The 21,832-nt window shown below is 45.9% G+C and overlaps 1 protein-coding gene across 1 annotated transcript; it reads left to right on the forward strand.

Annotated features, from left to right (window-relative positions):
- Positions 1 to 711: 711 nt before the first annotated feature.
- Positions 712 to 19,486, forward strand: LOC139658579 (transcription activator BRG1-like). The gene is made up of 34 exons (XM_071536708.1): positions 712 to 804; positions 1,503 to 1,756; positions 2,418 to 2,550; positions 3,163 to 3,744; positions 4,198 to 4,296; positions 4,702 to 4,960; positions 5,292 to 5,418; positions 5,529 to 5,702; positions 5,876 to 6,049; positions 6,177 to 6,350; positions 6,820 to 6,867; positions 7,509 to 7,639; positions 7,887 to 7,944; positions 8,053 to 8,162; positions 8,334 to 8,481; positions 8,776 to 8,939; positions 9,098 to 9,164; positions 9,560 to 9,670; positions 9,946 to 10,188; positions 10,407 to 10,520; positions 10,716 to 10,823; positions 10,967 to 11,053; positions 11,406 to 11,452; positions 11,579 to 11,745; positions 11,952 to 12,115; positions 12,680 to 12,940; positions 13,076 to 13,153; positions 13,346 to 13,564; positions 13,733 to 13,995; positions 15,666 to 15,774; positions 16,036 to 16,137; positions 16,513 to 16,645; positions 17,237 to 17,376; positions 17,750 to 19,486. The coding sequence occupies exons 2-34, from the start codon at positions 1,541 to 1,543 to the stop codon at positions 17,783 to 17,785; spliced, it is 5,046 nt and encodes a 1,681-aa protein (XP_071392809.1). The 5' UTR covers positions 712 to 804; positions 1,503 to 1,540; the 3' UTR covers positions 17,786 to 19,486.
- The last annotated feature ends 2,346 nt before the right edge of the window (positions 19,487 to 21,832 follow it).

The following is a 21,832-nucleotide window of genomic DNA, read 5'->3' on the forward strand; positions in this document are numbered from 1 at the left end:
TATCCAATGTATCAGAAAACATTGATAATTCACCACAGGTAATCAATTGGAAGTCCCCTTAAATCCCAATGTATTGTCATCAAAACCCTTCTCAAAATTAATTGAATGATTCTCTTACAAAGCTTTGTTTCTAAATCTAATGGCGTAATGTTACAGGGTGAGAGAGCGTATCTGCTGTATAAACAGTGCTGCCATAGTGTAATGTAGTTTATTACAGAGTAATATTTTGCTTGATATGTGACCTGGTAAACTTCTGACCCATATTTTATGCAGGTGCCTGCATCAGGATACTTGAGATAATTGCTATCATCTATGTGTAGAATATTTTCTCTCCTCTGAAATACCATTAGGAAATAGAACATAGAAAACGTACAGTAGGTCAAGTAGTAGGTCTACTACTGGCCTATATGAATCTTCCAAACTTGAGGTTGTTTTTGCATATTTTGGATTCATGCTTTACTTAGAATCAGGGTGTCTTTAGGGTTTCATTATCACATTTGTTCCAGTTTAGAAAGGTCTTAAAAAGTCTTAAATTTAACTTGCAGACACCCTGTAAGTGGATATTGACGAAAATAAGATTTGAGTATAGCTGGAAATTATAGTGTGTATTTAAAAACACTGTATTCCTACAGTACAGTGTGTAGGATACATCCTAATAGCCTACACAGAGCCTTGCTATCGCTGCGCACGCATGCGCATTACCGTGCAGCCGTGACTAGACATTCGGTCATAGGAACGGTGGAGGGGGGCGCTCGAGCCACGTCGGTGAAACAAATCAACGCTTCGAGGCAGATTACAAAGCGGGTGAGTATACTTAATTGCGACAACCGCTGCGTCTTTATCATCTAGCCTAAATACCAATTTAGGAGCGCAGAAATTCACGAAGGACTGCCTGGTCCTATTGATGCGGGTAGGTCAGTCGCACAAGCACAGTCCGCCATTCCCCCTTTTTATATTTAACGAGACACCCTTTCATGGTCCATGGAAGGGATTTCTCTCTAACATAGGCTCATGTACATAATTTATTTCCCTGTCTCAAGTTCAAGTTCAGCCGTAGACCCTGCAGCTGTAATTGCCTTTGCGCTCAACGGGTGATTTGGTGCAGCGCAGCAGGGGAATGAAGAACCTACATGTGATAGGCGTTGGGAAAAACTAAACCATACCCTACCAATACTGTGCACCCACTTCATTCATCAGAAAACATAGGTGAAGATAGATAGCCAGCGTTATCATTACTATGATGATGATAATTAACGGAGTATTCTCTTATGAAGGCACTGAATGCTTATTCAGATGGCTCACTTTTGCACTGGCGATTGCAATGCCATTCGTTTGCGTGTTGTAAAGATGATCTTCCTCTCTGTTACTCACTTTCCCTTTCTCTGCCACACCCCCCTCCCACCTCTCTCTCTCTGTGCCCCCCACCCCTCCCTCTCTCTCTCTCTCTCTCTCTCTCTCTCTCTCTCTCTCTCTCTCTCTCTCTCCCTCTCCCTCCCTCTCAGGTCCCTGCTGCTCACCCAGGAGCAGGAGATCCAGGGCGATGTCAACTCCAGACCCCCCCATGGGAGGCACCCCTCGACCGGGTCCCTCCCCCGGGCCGGGCCCCTCTCCCGGGGCTATGCTGGGCCCCAGCCCCGGTCCCTCCCCTGGCTCCTCTCACAGCATGATGGGCCCCAGCCCCGGCCCCCCCTCCTCCGGACACTCCCAGCCCGGGCCCTCTGGGTACGGCCAGGACAACATGCACCCTCTGCACAAAGTAAGGACACCCTGAATTCTCCAGCTGAAAAGCCTTGTTAGTAGGGCTGGCACACTTCACCTGGGACCTCATTTCTAATGTCTCGTTGTGATACTGCTAATTCTATCTTCCTCCAGTATAGGAAACTGATGCAGAGCGGCAGCCGCTATCTTCATTATTAGAGTTCACCATGACAACTGTATAGGATGTTAACACCACGGCTCAACACTTTCTCTACATATATATGCCCATCTGTAGACTTGTTCAAGTGAATACAATGCACATTTACACATCATGTATCTTGCTGTACATTCACATACTCTCTTCTTCAGTTTTTACATTTCTCTTATTGTTATATTCTACATTTCTGAATTATATTTTCCTAATGGTTCCACTATTTCATGCTGGATACATACTGATATTTTTTTATTTTATTTTATTATGTAATGTTAATGCATATTTATATTCTATTTTTTTATTTAGTAATTCATATTTAATTAAGCAATCATGACTGCTAGTAACATCTGTGTGCAACTGCGAGTAACTGCAGAAACGACTGTAACTTAATTCATGTTAGTAATGAATCATGTTACTTGTGATGCTGCAATGACCTAATTTCCCTGCAGGTATTGATAAAGTTTCATGTTATCATATATTAACACTGTTGTAACTTTCCCCACAGCCCATGGAGGGCATGCATGACAAGAGCATGAGTGAGGAGGGCCGGTTCAGCCAGATGAAGGGCCTCACTATGAGGCAGGGCGGCCACAGCGGCATGGGTCCTCCACCCAGCCCTCTGGACCAACACTCACAAGGTAGGCAGACTGCACAGCCTCAGTTTAAGCAATATCATCCTTTCCAGCGTTGTGTAACCCAGTTGTTTGTAAGCCTGATGTCTTATCTGCTGGTTTAGTCACGATGCGGCCTGGCTGGCTCATGGGGAGTGTCCCTGCTGTCGCAAGCTATGAAAGAAACCATGAACAGTTGGTTTCAAATCTTAACATTCTCTCTTTAAATGTCAAAATATTAGAAACCGTACTATGTTACAGCTCAGTCCAGCCAGGCAAAACTAAAGGAGAGATAACAGTCAGGTGACAAGGTTCTTACAGGTGTGGTTTGGCCCCTACACCCCACCTACTACAGGGAAGGGACGCAGGGAATTAAATAAATCAAACACTTGGTAAGACAGGCAGTCAGACAGGCTTAGTACACAGCTTTGTGGAACAGAGCTGGTAACCCAAGAAAGACTTAGAACAGGTTGTCAGGCAATTTAATAGTGTGTGGGAATAGCTCAGAGGTCCCAGGCTACACTGCAGGCTTGTGTGTAAATCCTCAGATGAGTGATTCACCACTGTGTCTACACGCCCTGTCTGTCTGTCTGTCTGTCTGTCTGTTTGTCTGTCTGTCTGTCTGTCTGTCTCCTCTAGGCTACCACTCTCCATTAGGTGGCTCGGACCATTCCAGCCCCGTCCCGTCCAACGGTCCCCCCTCTGGTCCCCTCATGCCATCGTCTTCTTCCTCCTCCTCCTCTGGTGGCCCCGGCTCTGCCTCTGCACCCTTAGACGGCCCCAGTGGAGACCAACAGACGCTGGGGCCCATCACCCGGCCCGGCCCCCCAGGTAGTTCCGGCCCGGGCCCGAGCCCTGGCCCCAGCCTCGGAACCAGCGTTCCTAGCCTTGGAGCTGGCCTCGGCTCCGCCGGACCTGCCGGCCCCGGGGGTCCTGGGGGTCCCGGCGGCCCCGGCGGCCCCGGCGGCCCCACTCCCTTCAACCAGAACCAGCTGCACCAGCTCAGAGCCCAGATCATGGCCTACAAGATGCTGGCCCGGGGACAGCCGCTGCCGGACCACCTGCAGATGGCTGTCCAGGGGAAGAGGCCCATGCCCGGGATGCAGCAGCAGCAGCCCATGCCCACCCTGGCTCCTGGAGCTGGAGGTGGGCCGGGAGGGGGACCAGGGGGACCAGGCCCCGGACCAGGACCCATGGGCTCAGGGTACAGCAGACCTCACGGTGAGGGGGGTACAGAGATGGTAGGGTGTAATACAAATCTAGAGAATCTACAGTTTTTTAGTTTGTTGAAAGGATTTAGGTTTCTTGATAGAAGATGCCTTAGATTAAAGAAGATCACATTCCATTGACCATGTCTTTTACCATGGTGTTATTGCCTTGTTGCTGTAGTCATCAAGAGGTAAAATCAGGTCAGTCAGTCAGTCAGGGGTGACACACTTCACTCCTCTATTCCTGTATGTTATTACATGTCATGTCACATCACATCCGTTCTTTATTGAGCAGTAGCTAATTGTAAGTAAGTAAAAGTTGAAGTGTTAACTTTAACAATGAATCTTCACACCTTAGCTGCATATTTTCACACAACTCTCCCAATCCTCCTCTCATATTCAGAAAGAACTGTGCCATAAATGCACCATGGGACTGTACAGACTCTGTACTTCTGTACTTCTGTAGGGATGATGGGCCCCAACATGCCTCCTCCGGGCCCTTCAGGGGTCCCAACTGGGATGCAGGGACAAAACCCTAACGGACCTCCCAAGTCCTGGCCTGAGGGTATGTGGTGCTGTTCTAAGGTCTGTTATAGGCTGACTGTCCCTTTCACTATTGAACTAGTCAGAGTATTACTGGAGTTATCAAAAGGGCAAAAATTTTATTTTTGTCAGCACAAATTGAAATACAGTACTTGCATTTATTACCCCAAGAACAGGTTGTGAATAGGGGAGAGTTTTAGTGTCCCATTAATGTCTAAATGCTGTTTTAGAGGATTTTTCTACCCTGACAAGAATAACGTTCTGGGGAAACACTGAATACTTGGAAAAGAAACATCTGTATTGTTATTGGCCTTCAAAATCCCACATCAGTCAAACTATAGTTGTAAAGCCATTGCATAGACTGGAGCATTATTTAACCACAGCATGGTAATGACTTTTCCTTCTTCATCCCCTCTGTTCCCTCCAGGCCCCATGGTGAACGCAGCAGCCCCCTCCAACGCACCCCAGAAGTTGATCCCCCCTCAGCCTACGGGCCGCCCCTCTCCTGCTCCCCCCTCGGTTCCCCCCGCTGCCTCCCCAGTGATGCCCCCCCAGACCCAGTCCCCCGGCCAGCCGGCACAGCCTACTCCCATGATGCCTCACCACGCCAAGCAGAACCGCATCACCCCTATCCAGAAACCCTGCGGCCTGGACCCAGTGGAGATACTGCAGGAGCGGGAGTACAGGTATGCCGACCGTTTCGGGAACGCCTCTTCCATCTCACTTTAATTATCTGGCTTGATGAGAATAATACGACTAAATAAAGCTTTGACAAATTTAATCTGATGAAACGTTATACTATACAATAAACTTTTTTAACAGATCACTAGCAATGCATCATTTGATTTTCGTTCATTTCAGTTCTCAAAGCCTTCAAAAAACGCTAGCATACTTGGAGCAAGCTCTCTTGTGGATGCATGCTGTTTAATGTAGGTATTTAAAAGATAAAACTGTAAAAAGCTAAAACATGCAACATGAATAACAGTAACTGTAACTCACTAGCCTTCACTCCCTCAGGCTGCAGGCTCGTATCACCCATCGTATTGCTGAGCTGGAGAACCTGCCCGGCTCTCTGGCCGGCGATCTGCGTACCAAAGCTACCATAGAGCTCAAAGCCCTGCGGCTACTCAACTTCCAGAGACAGGTGAGCGCTACATCACCGCTGTGAAGGAGGAGGTTTACAGCTGTGGCTCGGTGGTGGAAATGATGGGCCTGCGTGTGTGTTTGTGTACGTGTGTGTGCACCTCTCCACAGCTGCGTCAAGAGGTGGTGGTGTGTATGCGTCGGGACACCGCTCTAGAGACTGCCCTTGATGCCAAGGCCTACAAGCGCAGCAAGCGTCAGTCCCTGCGAGAGGCCCGCATCACGGAGAAACTGGAGAAGCAGCAGAAGATCGAGCAGGAGCGCAAACGCAGGCAGAAACACCAGGTAGAGGAGAACACACTGCAGCTAAGTTACCTGGGATAATGTTGTAAGTGGTACTTTTTGAGTGATAGTTCACAGACTATGAAGCTCTCCTCTCCTCTCCTCTCCTCTCCTCTCCTCTCCTCTCCTCTCCTCTCCTCTCCTCTCCTCCCTCCCTACTTCCACTCTAATTGCAGGAGTACCTCAACAGCATCCTGCAGCATGCCAAAGACTTCAAGGAGTACCACCGCTCCATCACAGGCAAGATTCAGAAACTGACCAAAGCTGTGGCCACCTACCATGCCAACACTGAACGGGAGCAGAAGAAGGAGAATGAGCGCATTGAGAAAGAGAGGATGAGGAGGCTCATGGTAAGGGCAAATTCTAATCGTCACACAAGCATGCACATACCGTGCTTATGTTTGGGTATACACACACACACACACACACACACACACACACACACATAACACACCCTGTATCTGCTTGTCTCTCCAGGCTGAGGATGAGGAGGGCTACCGGAAGCTGATTGACCAGAAGAAGGACAAGCGTCTAGCCTATCTGCTGCAGCAGACCGACGAATACGTGGCCAACCTCACCGAGCTGGTCAGAGCCCACAAGGCCGTGCAGGCCCTCAAGGAGAAGAAGAAGAAGAAGAAGAAAAAGAAGAAGGTATGGTGAAAAGAGGCAGAGGTGATACTTTGTTTCAAAGGAGATTAGACTCGGCAAGCATCTACATGTAGATCCCTCTAGATCTGCTGAAGTTGCTGATCGACTGTAGGATTTTTATTAGGTCCTTGTTGAACTGTGCACCTGTGTTAGTAATCTAAGCCAGTTGATGGCCTGCATGTGAGATCACTGACAAACACTGTTGTAAAAAGACCTAGCAATGGACAGAGTCCCTAATAATCATTCAAAACTATCACTCAACACATAAAACTAACCAGCTTTATTGAATATTAGTTTAACTTCTTAGCTAATTCAATTGTCATGCCCAAACTTCAGTAATACTTACAACTGCTTTATAACCTGCCCCCCTGCACTAATCTGGTATACTGGTTAACTATAACAACTCAAAATTAACAATAATTGACTACTTGACTATATAACCAAATTACATGATGCACATCCTGTCTTGCAGCTGGAGAATGCAGAGGGCCAGACTCCTGCACTGGGGCCTGATGGAGAGGTGAGCGGATGCAGTGGTAGCGGTTACAATCGCTAACTTTGTAAATTCAACCTTCATCAAATATGCTGAATTTGCTCTTTCTTCAGAAGCGTCACTTTCTGTTTTGTTGCCTTCTCTAGCCTCTAGAGACCTTTCGAATACAGCGTGGATCAAATTTGACACCAAGCTTTATTGGCTAGTTTGTTGCATTTTGATCGTTGGTGTCCAAAATCACTATGTCACTGCATTGTATCTTTCCCCCATGGTCAAGCTAGAGGCTTCTATTCGAATAGCTTGTATAAACACACCATATTAAAATATTATTGGGTGATTTGTTGCATTCTGGTTAGCTCAGTGTCCCATCACACCCTGACTATGTCTCTATCTACCAGTATCAATACAGAGGCTCCATTCTAAAAGTTAGTATTAATATACATTGTATTAAAATGTCACTGGATAGTTACTTGAGCTCCAACTAGGCCAACCAACAGTAGCATTAAAACCACTGAAGTAAAGCATAATAACCCTGGAACTGAAGGATTAGGATAGGCACTAGCAAAGTGAGTTTACATGCCGTAAGTATTTACTTGCCCAGTCCAAAGATATTTGTCACAGTCTGGCAGAATCATTGGTTTTATCTTCACGCTGTCTCCCCCCTGCAGCCTCTGGATGAGACGAGCCAGATGAGTGACCTACCGGTGAAGGTCATCCATGTGGACAGTGGTAACATCCTGACAGGTGTGGACGCTCCCAAGGCGGGACAGCTGGAGACCTGGCTGGAGATGAACCCAGGGTGAGAGAGAGAGGGGAGGGAGGGGGTTGTGTGTGTGTGTGTGTGTGTGTGTGTGTGTGTAGAGGGGTGATTGTGGTTTTTCCTTATGGGCAGCTGTTTTTGGAGTCTTTTGTATTTCATTTATTTTGTGGACGGGGTGTAGTTGACATGTACATGAGGATTTATTACTGTTGGGATATATGGGTCGAGGTTCTATCCGTGTTATTAATGCTTTTGAGCACGCATGTCTGCATGTATGTCCATGCAGTTACGAGGTGGCCCCCCGCTCGGACAGCGAAGACAGCGAGGAGGAGGAAGAGGAAGAGGTGGGTTGTTTTCTAAAGCGTCTTTGAAGCCACTTTCCTTATTCACCGCTCCAGCGGGAGAAGAGGCACCTTTTGACTGACAAAGCTGTTGGTCCCGCCCTCTGGCAGGAGGAAGAGGAGGAGCCGCAGCCATCGGCGGCTCCGGTGGAGGAGAAGAAGAAGATTCCAGACCCAGACAGTGAGGACGTGTCGGAGGTGGATGTCCGCCACATCATCGAGTGAGTCATGGCGTACCTTCATTACTGTCATTCCCACTGGGGCCACCCATATAAAAAACATATCCACTCATGGGACCATAAGGTGGTTTGAATAAAAGTCTCCACCAAATGGCTTATATGATATAGCTTATAATTGAAGATACAGTAAGTGATTATGTGTTTCCTCCACAGGCATGCTAAGCAGGATGTGGATGATGAGTATGGCAGTGCGGCGTTCGCCCGGGGGCTCCAGTCTTACTACTCTGTGGCTCACGCTGTCACAGAGAGGGTGGACAGACAGTCCACTCTGTTGATAAACGGACAGCTGAAACAGTACCAGGTACCACAAGCAGAGGCAAAGACGTGATAAACAGAGGCTAAGTCTTAACCCTAATTCTTTATTGTTCAATTACATGGTAAACTATGCATCTTAATGCTCCAAACAATCATTAAACAAGACATTAAAAGGGGAATTAAGTGATCTATTGGAGACCAGAAAGAACTGAAACAACATACTGAAGATAGAACTTACCTTCTCCTCTTGTTTCGTCTTCCCCACCTTTCCTCTCTCTCTGACTCTTCCCTGTGTTTCTGCACCTCCTTCTCTCTCATATCTAACCTCCCTGTCTGTCAGATTAAAGGTCTGGAGTGGTTGGTGTCCCTCTACAACAACAACCTGAACGGCATCTTGGCCGATGAGATGGGTCTGGGGAAGACCATCCAGACCATCGCCCTCATCACGTACCTCATGGAGTACAAACGCCTCAATGGGCCCTACCTCATCATTGTACCTCTCTCGTGAGCCGAACCTCATTATTTGCAGTAGTCTGTTTGTCTGTAGGTTTTATTTTTCTTCACCTCGCCAATTATCTCCACAACCACTACAAATACAATCACTCATCAAAATTCCTCATAATTCAGGAGAAACTGTGACGTAGTTTTTCTCTCACTGACAGAACTCTTTCTAACTGGGTGTATGAGTTTGACAAGTGGGCACCGACGGTTGTGAAAGTGTCCTACAAGGTGAGTTTTGAGCAGCCACTCCACCCAAACACACACACACAGAAAGACTCAGAAAAGGTGCTGGAAGAAGGCAGGACTAAGGAAGGAAAACAGCTTCTGCACACTTTATCAAAGCAAAAAACAAAAAAAAATATTCGGGTTTAAAAGGAGGTTTTTGTAGTTTTTTAGGGATATATAGGGACAGTTACATGTACAAAACATTGGGCATACGCTGTCATCAGGTATATACACTAGTACCTAAAAATCTCTGCATTGCAACATAGCTCTCATATGGAAATCCTCATTTAAGCCAAAAAAAAATGTGCTGTGGCCTTTCCTCGTGTCCAAAACAATATTGTGAACTTGATGTTATTGTTTGGGTATTAAAGCTGTGTGTGGTGTGTGTGTGTCCTCAGGGGTCTCCTGCTGCCAGGCGAGCCTTCGTACCCCAGCTGCGCAGCGGCAAGTTCAACGTCCTGCTCACCACCTACGAGTACATCATCAAGGACAAACAAGTCCTGGCCAAGGTGAGAGGCACACAGACACAGGCAGGCGGACACACACACACACACACACACACACATACTGTACACACTTTTTCTCTCTGTCTCTCTATACATGAACATGTGGCTGCATCCAGACTTTGTTGCTTTAGATTTTTTCATTTGCTAATCATTTGATTTTAGAGTTGTGATCTCCACTTTCCTTTCCTTTCCTCTCCTCTCCTCTCCTCTCCTCTCCTCTCCTCTCCTCTCCTCTCCTCTCCTCTCCTCTCCTCTCCTCTCCCCTCCCCTCCCATCAGATCCGCTGGAAGTACATGATCGTGGACGAGGGCCACCGCATGAAGAACCACCACTGTAAGCTGACCCAGGTCCTGAACACGCACTACCTGGCCCCGCGGCGGGTGCTGCTGACCGGCACGCCGCTGCAGAACAAGCTGCCTGAGCTCTGGGCGCTGCTCAACTTCCTCCTGCCCACCATCTTCAAGAGCTGCAGCACCTTCGAGCAGTGGTTCAACGCCCCCTTCGCCATGACCGGAGAGAAGGTGAGGCACTGTCGGCCTTTTCACATCGCAGTGCAGATCTGTACCCATAATTGCGTGACATAATTCAGAAAGAACTTTGGAAACTGTTTTGAATTGATATCAGAAAGATATTTAGGTCCTGATTTTTTAAAGAAAGCTGTAGGTGGGTTTAGAAATCCTCAGTTTTTCCTAACCCGCTCTCTCTCTCTCTCTCTCTCTCTCTCTCTCTCTCTCTCCAGGTGGACCTGAACGAAGAGGAGACCATCCTGATTATCCGTCGTCTCCATAAAGTGCTCCGCCCCTTCCTCCTACGCAGGCTGAAGAAGGAAGTGGAGGCACAGCTTCCAGAGAAGGCATGGCAACGCAATACACAGATTAGTCCCACTGATCTCCTAATGGATGGGAGACTGACAACATGTTAACACATCTACGACTGAAAACGGAGCGGAAAGAAACGGAGAGAGCGAGAGTAAAGACCTGCAGACAGGTCTTTACTCTCGCTCTCTCCGTTTCTTTCGGTCAGTCAGCCTCTCCTCTCTCCCCCTCAGGTGGAGTATGTGATCAAGTGTGACATGTCGTCTCTTCAGAGGGTGCTGTACAGGCACATGCAGGCCAAGGGGGTCCTGCTGACGGACGGATCAGAGAAAGACAAGAAGGTGAGGGCGTCATTTCTGCCTCTATTTTTTCCAGAGTCAAAGCATTTTGAGTCTGGAGTTTGTGCAGCATGGAAAGATTTGATATAATAGGATAGGATGACATGTGATACACCATTAATTTTGTGTCATTGTGTGTATTCTAGGGTAAAGGCGGCACAAAGACTCTGATGAACACCATCATGCAGCTGAGGAAGATCTGTAACCACCCGTACATGTTCCAACAAATAGAGGTACCGCTGCTATCGATGTCGGACGCCTTTTGTCTCCAATTATTCATTTGTTTCACTGTAATTGACGGATGGTGTTGTCTCTGGTTGTCTCTCATATGTAGAAGATGCTTCATGATCTTGGGACCGACTAAACCATTGAAAATGCTCTGTAAATTCCCCCAAAACCCATAGACATCAAAATGGAAAGTCACTCAGTTTTTTCTCCATTGTCGCAAGGCTGACTTTTGGGAGATATAAGGTTTCTGTAGGACACTTATGAAATACACAGTATGAGCTTCAAATCAAACCCACGTCACTGAACTATATGACTGTGTATATGTGATAATATGGATTCAGTTTGTGATTTTTGCAGGAATCATTTTCTGAGCATTTGGGATTTTCTGGTGGGATAGTCCAAGGGTAAGTGCTACATTTATTCGTATTCGGCGTTAGGGCACGCACACACAGCGCACACACACACACACACATACATACACACACATACTAACTCACCGTGTAACCCTATATCCCTTCCCCCCGTGCCAGTCCTGACCTGTATCGGGCATCAGGGAAGTTTGAGGTGTTGGATCGTATCCTGCCCAAACTGAGAGCCACCAACCACAAAGTGCTGCTCTTCTGTCAGATGACCTCGCTCATGACCATCATGGAGGATTACTTTGCCTATCGCAACTTCAAGTACCTGCGTCTTGATGGTGAGAGTGTGGGCGTGTGTGTGTGTGTGTGTGTATTTGTCTATGTGTGTATTGCTGTCAATGCTCTAAATGTTGTCCGTCTGTATATCTGTGTGTTAAGTTTTTCTCCTTTTCTCATTCCTTCTCCTGCTCTCCGCTAACCCGATTCCAATTCGTTCATACCACCTGATCTTGTTTTTTCTTCTCTCACTCCCCTTTCTTCTCAGGCACGACCAAGGCTGAGGATAGAGGAATGTTATTGAAGACGTTCAATGACCCAGAGTCGCAGTACTTCATCTTCCTCCTGAGCACCAGAGCTGGAGGCCTGGGCCTGAACCTGCAGTCTGCGGACACTGTGGTCATATTCGACTCCGACTGGAACCCACATCAGGTAGGATGTGTGTTTATTCAAACACACACAAAATGTCAAACACAATACCAGAGGCTGGGAGATCTTCCAAAAGCCAGCTTTTCAGGATTTGGGGAAAAAGTGGTTTTGATCATTTACAATATATTTGTTAATTTGGCTGGATCTCAGTCTCATGAAACATTATTTTTACTCTTGGGAGCAGTCAGTTACAGTAAAAATGAAAAGATAGTTTGAAATACAGTATAGTTTTTGCATGCAATATACATTACATGACAGTATACAGATACATGCTTCATATGGCCTCACATTCAGAATCCAGGGTTACGGAAAAATTGATTAGATAATTACAAGTAGTCAATTTGTTTGAGCTCAACCAGAGAATGGTGGGAAGAAAAAAATATTGTTTTCTGCCAAATTCTCCCTAAACTAAAGGAGAATTCATGTTACAATTTGTGTAAACAATCCCTCATTTGAACCTTCACTATATAGACTCATACCTCTATAATACACCTTATTACATGATATTTGGCATGGCGGTGTCACTCTCACCCTAACTCTCTTTCCTCTTCCCACGCTGCTCTGCAGGACCTGCAGGCCCAGGACAGAGCGCACCGTATCGGCCAGCAGAACGAGGTTCGTGTTCTGCGTCTTTGCACCGTCAACAGTGTAGAGGAGAAAATCCTGGCAGCAGCCAAGTACAAACTTAACGTGGACCAAAAGGTCATCCAGGCTGGCATGTTCGACCAGAAATCCTCCAGCCACGAGCGCAGGGCCTTCCTGCAGGCCATCCTGGAGCACGAGGAACAAGACGAGGTCTGGGGTCAAGGAGTGTGTACACGCATGCATGTGTGTGTGTGTGTATACATCTTACTACTATCCCTTACACCAGCAGCACAGTTTTTCCATAACAACCTGAAAGCATAATGAACTTACATGTGTGTTTTTATGTTCCGGTTGCTGATGTTTGTATGCCGGATTCAGGAGGAGGACGAGGTTCCGGATGATGAGACGGTCAACCAGATGATCGCCAGGAGTGAGGAAGAGTTCGACCACTTCATGGTCAGTGTGTGTGTGTGTATGTGTGTGGGTGGGTGTGTGCGTGCTCTGGAGGTAAAGTAACACCACACAAACACACCTATATCCCATATACACCATCCACGCTCAGGTAAGCTCCAGCTCAACCGCACTCCTTTCCGTACCTTTTCGTTTCTTTCCCTTTACCTTTTTGTCTTCTCCCTTTCCGTCTCCCAGCGCATGGACCTGGACCGGCGCCGCGAGGAGGCCCGCAACCCGCGGCGGAAGCCCCGTCTGATGGAGGAAGACGAGCTGCCCACCTGGATCATGAAGGACGACGCCGAGGTGGAGCGGCTGACCTGCGAGGAGGAGGAGGAGAAGATGTTCGGGCGAGGGTCTCGTCAGCGCAAGGAGGTGGACTACAGCGACTCGCTGACCGAGAAGCAGTGGCTCAAGGTGAGCGGCCGCAGAGGACAAAGAGGATGTCAGAGGAGAGGATGGTAGTTTTTAGGGCTGTGGGGGTTGGGTAGCAAATGTCTAAATAAAGCAGTTTTTTGTTTTCCGTATCTTTCATTTGGCGATTTAACGTTCTTCATCGTCTCTGCGTCTCTCCGCGCTGCGCAGGCGATCGAGGAGGGCACGCTGGAGGAGATCGAGGAGGAGGTGCGTCACAAGAAGACGACCCGCAAGAGGAAGCGGGACCGCGACCTGGACCTGCCCGGTCCCTCCTCCTCGTCGGGGGGCCGCGGACGGGGGGACAAAGACGAGGACGGGAAGAGGCAAAGGAAACGGGGGCGGCCGCCCGCCGAGAAGCTCTCCCCCAACCCCCCCACCCTCACCAAGAAGATGAAGAAGATCGTGGACGCCGTTATCAAGTACAAGGACAGGTAGCGGAAGCGAGCTGTCCCTGGCGCACGCTGAAGTGTTCTGAGATGCGTATCCAGGGTGCGATTTGCTGGGGGGATGGGGGGGGGGGGGGGGGGGGGGGGGGGGGGGGGGGGATTTCCCTACCTCTGCTTTTGATTTCCCCACCTCTGATCATTGAAATTTAATCGCAGGTGGGGACACACTTTCCCCCACACTCCGGTATGTTTCATTCTGTCAGTTAATAAAATACACGCATTTCTCCAATCTGACAGTAAACAAGGCAAACGGATTATAGAAGTTACGTTCTTTCCAGCTCATAAATTTGCAGAGCTGCGGATAAAAGAAGGGCGACACTCTGCCCATGATCCATCTACAGGGAAAAGTGTAAAAAGAGAAGGAAAAGAACGGTTCCTGAGAAATCTTTCTTCCTTTGGTCAGCATCGTCATCACCTGGGCCAGACGTGTACAACAAGCCAAAGCCTGATTGATTGATCAGTTTGTCAGTTTTATTATTCTTATTCCCACATTACTGTACGATATGGTGACAATATGGAAACTTAATTACTCCACTAGAATAAAAATCAGGCTTGCCGGATGTTAACGCACACATCTATAAATGCTATTACATTTAACTCTGTTTAAAGCTAATAGGCTACTATGGTGCGCTGAGAACATTAAGGCTCAAAATAAAATGTCGCTTGCGTGGAGGTACGCATATTCTCACAGCTCCTACCCAGTATCTCTCCCTCTCTCCCTCTCTCCCTCTCTCTCTCGCTCTCTGTGTGTGTGTCTCATATATGACATATAGGTGAACATATATGGATATAATTCTTTGGGAAACAATAATACGTGTATGATAGGGGTTTGCACAGGTATTTTTCATTTTCATACCTCCTTGTGTAAAATATCACCCGGCAAAAACGCGTTCCAAAAATAACCCCCACCTTCCCTTCTGTTTTTTTTTTATAAATCTATCTGCGTTGCGTATCCAATGCGTTGGGTGCACTCTCCTTGACATCTTGTAAGCTTTTGCGTTTAACAAGGCTGAGAAGATAACTGAAGAATTAGTTTCTCAACAGTTTCTGTTAGCTGCAACATCTTGTTGGGTTTCTCCACAGAGCTATTCTAGGAACACTGTTGTTTAGCAGAGAACGTGTTTTTGGGTGCATTAACACATATTAAAGGTGTAATAAGTCAGATTTTTACTGCCCCGTAGCACAAAATGATGTATCAATATACTGTATCTGCAGGGGGTTTTTAGGGTTGTTGATCAATAACAATGACTCACCAATTGCTTTGCCAGGTGCTGAGATTTCTGGCTTTCAAAACTCACTCACTCACTCGTTTGGCTCGTAGCAAAAGCAAATGACAAAGCAATTTTATTATAACAGTATTTGGCATTGTGATATATTATGTCTTCGCTAGACATTCCTGAAACTGAATTCAGCTGAAAATGTGACTTTATTATTTGTCAGTTACAGGCCACCGTACGCTGTGCCAGAGAACTGTCGCTGTTGCAGTCCCTTGGTCACTGATAGAGGTCAAGAAAGGTCATAGGTTACTTAATGCCCCTTTAACTGAATGGCAATCAGGGCTGACAGTTTCCCCCCCGGCCCTTAGCGCAAGGTAAATGGACCTCTACAGAATAATCTGTGTGTTTGGCTCACCTTGATGATGTCACTACCCGCAGCACCAGCGGGCGTCAGCTGAGCGAGGTGTTCATCCAGCTGCCGTCCCGCAAAGAGCTGCCAGAGTATTACGAGCTGATCCGCAAGCCTGTCGACTTCAGGAAGATCAAGGTAGAAGATGATCCCTGTGGGGAAATTCAGTCACTGCAGGATATAGACAAGAATGCAACAACAAAAATGTTGACTTTTAACAGATTTATAGGTTAAAAGATGTTTACAGATCTACAAATTTACAGTCCAGTACAAAAGCATGTACAGTATGAGATCTACAGATATGCACACACATTTCTCTCTTGTAGACAAAGTCATATACACATTATCAATCACATATGCAAATACGTACAAAGTGATGTATTGTTCTTCTTGCCGTAGGAGAGGATTCGGAGTCACCGGTACCGCAGCCTGGGCGACCTGGAGAGAGACGTCATGCTGCTCTTCCAGAACGCTCAGACCTTCAACCTGGAGGGATCACTGGTGAGACGAGACCTGCAGTCTGCATCACACACAGCTGAGCAGCGTATACACCTTTCCCTCAGTATCTGTTCTACTTTCAGCACCCATGCAATTGGGGTCGGTCCATTGTGATATCTCAGACTCCACTTGTTCGATTTTAGACTAAACTTGGAGGGATGATGCATGTTTTGCACTGTGTTTTGGAGTTGAAAAAATACACTAATTGGCCTGATGGGGGCGATATATTCAAAAGTCAAAAATGATACTTTTGAAAGGCCATAATGCTAGTAGTACATGATGTCGAGATGTGGAATACGTTCACATGCTGTCAGTGTAACCTATACATACATGATATACAAGCAGTTCTTTTCCACCATGTTGTCTTTATGCGAGCAGATCTACGAGGACTCCATCGTGCTCCAGTCTGTGTTCACCAGTCTGAGGCAGAAGATCGAGAAGGAGGAGGAAAGTGAAGGAGAGGAGAGCGAGGAGGAGGAGGAGGAGCAGGAGGAAGGCTCAGAGTCCGAATGTAAGCGTGCGCGCGTGGGGCAGAACAGTCGCAGAGGAAATGAGAAGAGAGGGGAGGACAAAGGAGGCAACTGAGAATCCAAGAAAAAAAATAGGATGAGGATGCTTGTGGTTCACCTGCATCTCCCTGTGTGATCAACCACCAGGACTATTATAGTTTTATTTACTTTCATTTTTATTCTTATTTTATTTCCATTCCAGTAGTCTCAGTTTGTTTTCAGATTGTGTTTGTGAGTTCTAGTTTTACTTTCTCAATGGCCATGACTTTATGAAATGTGTTGAGAAGACCTGTTTTATGTCTATACTGGCAGACAAATTGACAAATTGTCTCTGGATAACCATGGTGCATAGTATATTGATAGCTGATCAGGGCCCATTCGTTGCACGCAATATTGCAATGGTTAAATGACTAAAACAAAAAAACCCAATCCTGTTCATTTTTGTTTTACCTCAGTTTTTGAGGTAGACATTTTAGTTTCAGTTCAGTTTCATATTTTTGATTACACTAAAATGCTTTTTCATGCCTTGGATTAGGCTTAGTTTTAGTAACACAGTAACCGTGTGTGTGTGTGTGTGTGTGTGCCCTCTCCAGCCCGTTCTGTGAAGGTGAAGATCCGTCTGGGCAGGAGGGAGAAGGGCGGAGAGCGAGGGAAGGGACGCAACAGACGGACAGGACGCACCAGAGCCAAGCCTGTCGTCAGCGATGATGACTCTGAGGAGGAGCAGGAGGAGGTGAGGCACTGTTTGTGTGTGTGTGTGTGTTATTGTATTGTACTTGTATTGTGTGTACCTCTAGCCTTGTGAGAACCAGTTTGAGTTTTAGACCTTTAGAGTGAGGAAATCATCACTTCTTCAAGGGGTTAGTTTAGGGTTAGGACTTGGGTTTAGGGTTAAGGTTAGAATTAGGATTAGGTTTAGGTTAGGGAATAAGTATAGATCAAGAGTCTCACTTTCCTTTCTGTTCAGCTGCACTGTATTGGCAGACATCAGACATGTGCAGTAGCAGCACTGTGGAAGATCACACATGTAGAATGAATTTACTCCCAAATCATAATCTCTTTTCCGCTCTTTATTCCCTTCTTTCCCGCTGTCGTCTCTGTTCCAGGAGCGCTCCCCCAGTGCCACCGACGAGGAGTCCTAAGCTGTAACAGGAGAGTAAAAGGGGCATAAAGGGATTTTCCACCAACTCAAACTTCACAACCTACAGGAGATAAACCATATCTGTGTCAACTCCATCCACTCTCAGTCAAATGTCACATGCGTCAAACAGAAGGGAATTTGCATGCCTCAATACAAAGTACAGGCAAACTTTATTATCCCCAGAGGGGAATTTTGTTTGGTCATATGGACATTCAAATAGAAAAAGGAAAAAGAAAAAAACAATGTATACAATAATATAAGACAACAATAACATAAAATACACAGGTTAATTAGGATATGTTCTATGCACATTATGCTATGTTGGCCTGTACTGTCTATCTGCTGTGGCCCAGGTTAAAGCAAAGTCTTAATGCCGATACAATTGAGCTTTTATATCTTGCCGTCTTAATTCTGCGTTGCAAAATTCTGTGGCTAGAGCCATCTATGGCTCAGCTGGAACTCAGAATGCAGGAGGTGGGAGGCTCCTCTGAGAACTGGTCAGTTTTACTAAGAATGGTGTCTGTGTACAGTTGTTCACACGCTACTCGATCAACTCCAATAACAAATAGTCGTATCTGTTTGTTTTTATAGGCGAAAAGTGTGGCCTAGAAAAAATAAGTTGGGAACACACTCCAAGAAAGTGTTCATTGCACTTGGAAAATGAAATTACATTAAAACCATGTTAAATTGCCAATAAAAATAAATTTAATTGAATGTTATAACATGTTGACATGTTATCACACAGTGCAATCAGTGATTTATCAGTTACTGTATTTATTTCCTATCTAGCCTATATTTACCCAGATTTAGGTTGGCATACATTTTCCCATTTTCTACATTAATTGGAATTTATTAGGAGACCTTTACTGACCTGGAAAGTTAGAACTGATAGAAACAAGTAACTTCTGTTTCCTTACTACCCAGCCTAAAGCTACGGCTTCACCTCACCTTACCTCTGGACGTAAACAAACCTGATATTGCACCTCTGCTTCACTGGGGCGATGTGTTGCAACGGCAGGCTCTAATACTCCGCCGCTACGGAGCCAGAGTGATTACTTAGGTGTGTGTACATCACATATTTCTGACCGGGGCTCGCTGTTTGAGTTGGAAACGCGGCCCGCTGTGGTCGGAGGAGGGTTTCCAGACTTCTCAGAACCTCTTTAGCAACTCGCCACACTTATTTGACTGAGTCTAAATGGAGTTGAGCCCAATTCACTCTCACACATATACTGTACAAAACAACTTATTCCGCACTGGTGCTGCTTACCTGTTACTCTTCCAATATAAGCACTTATAATTGTTGATTGTAGACAAAAAACAATTTCGAATTTTAATTCATCAATGAGTACTGTAACTTTAATCGCTTCTACTTCAGTGTTGTGTGGTGATTTTAGACTTTCAATACGGCTGACTGTTTAATGTAGTTTGGCACTTTTTATGTTTTTTGATTTCAAGACAAAGGACCAGAGGGACAGTTGCTCTTCTCTGCTTGTGAATGCCTGACGGCTGTACGGTGTTGGATATCCTGTATAGAGTATTTTTAGAGTACACTGTCTATGCATGTGTGTATAGCGCTCCAGTCTAATGTACTGTACCTTCTTCATTATGTTAAGTAGACTTAAGAACGTACAACCAAAGCATCAGCGTTTTCTCCACTAAATTATTGGGATCTGTCTGTATTGTGGTGTGTCACTGTCGCAAAAGGTAACAATAAATTGCAGTAAAAGTGATTCATATTCTTTGTCTGATTTGTTATTCTATTACTTCAGGTGAATTTGGATGGACTTACATAGAATAGTTACCAATAGTACCAGAGCTAGAGAACGAATAGATCCAAAACCAGCCCAATGAGTTTAGATCTCTTGGGCTTTGATCCAAATCCAATGCCAACCAACCTGTTGCAATGCAATGACACATAAACCCACACATAGACCCACGGCTATATGAATAAATGAACTTGAATTTGAACTTGAACCCACTTTACTCTCATTAGGTGCATTTTTAATCAAATTTGGGTTCATTAAAGGCTCATGATTGGCTAAGCTTTGAATTTTTGGCCTAAATAAACCATAAACCATCGCTTAAAGCATGTTTAGTCATTTAATTTGCAGGATGTAATGCTGCTGCTTGTCCACTAGGAGGCGATCTTGTACAAACACAGAACCACTAGTCTTAAGATCTGCCTGGTAAGTCCTGTTATTACTCTACAAGCAGGGCAAACCTATTTAAATCCCCTTTTTTTCTATTTCAAACTGAACACGGGCCAGAGGTTTTTCCTCGAAATCTTTCAGCAAACAAAACAGAGTTAGTTACACTGAAATGTACGTATGTTGAATTTTCCGGTCATTTAGATGTTAGTTTAGCCCAACAAGACTGATGCCTACACTGGCCAGGGCCTCCAACCTCCACCATATGATTTAGGGCTGTAATCCCCCCCTAGAGCCACATCTCAGTAAGGTCATGACAATAAATGAATACCTCTTTATCCAGCTAATATAAATGACCCTTGCTATACTGCTAATATTTATGACATTTATGTTTATTTTGTTAGAGAGTTGGCTGGCGTCGAGAGAAATATGTTAAATGTTCAGTCTCCCTTTGGAGGACGGTATAGAAGTGTGTGTGTGTGTGTGTGTGTGTGTGTGTGTGTGTGTGTGTGTGTGTGTGTGTGAGTGTGATCACTCCTGCACGTGTTTGGCTGTGTGAGAGAGTGTGGTATCTCCACAGTGGGGCCTGTGTTGGAGTCCGAAGCGTTTCCTTCAAACAGAGGAGAGGGAGAAGGAGAGGGGGAGGGGGAGGGGGGGTTGGGTTTCCTGACTTCTAGGAACCTCTGGAGCTCTTCAGCAACTTAAAACCAGCTGTTAACATCTGGCAGAGGGGGGGAGGGGCAGAGGAGCAAACCCCTGGAAACCCCCAAAATCAGCAGCAGTAGATTCATCTGCATTCATGGCTTTCTACTGAAACTCCTTATGAGTTGTCCAGTGAGAAGTCTGATGTTCCTTTGGGATCGTTTCATCAAGTCATGTACAAGTTGTGTCTCACTGATAAAGTGGATAACTGTCCACTTAAAAGGTACTGAGTGGTCATATGGATAATCTACTGCATGTTTACATGTTCTGGGGAACAATACGTCGTCTTTATTATTAGATAGAATGCTTTGTCTTCCTGGGAAAGAAACATGAAGGGAGTGTGATGTGATGGGGTTTGGAGGGGGGAAAAATGCGGAAATGCCCACAGATCTTGGGTTGTGAGAACTCTAAATGGTTGCACATACATAAAGACACACACCTAGACATGGACATGTTCAGATGAGGTGTGTGTGTGTGTGTGTGTGAGAGAGAGAGAGAGAGAGAGAGGGATACTTCTCTCTATCCCTATGTATGTGTGGCGTGTGTTGGCTCTAATCTTATCAAACCTGTTAGAATGTAATTACCATCACTATTATTATCATCACAACTGGCCTTCAGGCCTCTGCGTGTAGGTGTGTGTGTGTGTGTGTTTGAGTGTCTACATATGTGCGAGCATGTGCATGGTGTTTGTGTGTATTTATGTCCGTGCTATATGTGTGTGCACCTCTCCACATATCTGTTTCTATGCATGTGTGAGCGTGTGTGTGTGTGTGTGTGTGTGTGTGTGTGTGCGCGCAGCAGTTGCAACCACCATTGCCTTCCCAGTGTATTACAAAGACCTACCAATCTATTGGCCTTGAACCGTTGGCCACTGAGTAACAGTTATCACAGACTATTCTCTGAAAGGTATCAGCACTGAGGACCTGTATTCACATGGCAGCCTGGCTGACCAAGTAGTCAAGGGCATAACAAACACACACACACACACACACACAGAGTCAGCATTATGTACAGAAGTGTATATAATATATATACAATATTCAGAATGTCTATTTCTCACAAAGTCTCCATGTGCTTCTCTGTTTGCTACAGAGATAAGCATTGATATGAGCCTCATTGAACTTTATAATTGTAACTCTCTCAGTAGCTCTATGAAGGAGTAGGCTACAGTACAGCCTGCTTTCAGACCGGGCTGAATC

This window comes from Centroberyx affinis, unplaced genomic scaffold (assembly GCF_046629955.1).
Source record: "Centroberyx affinis isolate AG114_WGS23_722 - 3 ecotype Tasmania unplaced genomic scaffold, CSIRO-AGI_Caff_v1 ptg002929l_1, whole genome shotgun sequence".
NCBI lineage: Eukaryota > Metazoa > Chordata > Actinopteri > Beryciformes > Berycidae > Centroberyx > Centroberyx affinis.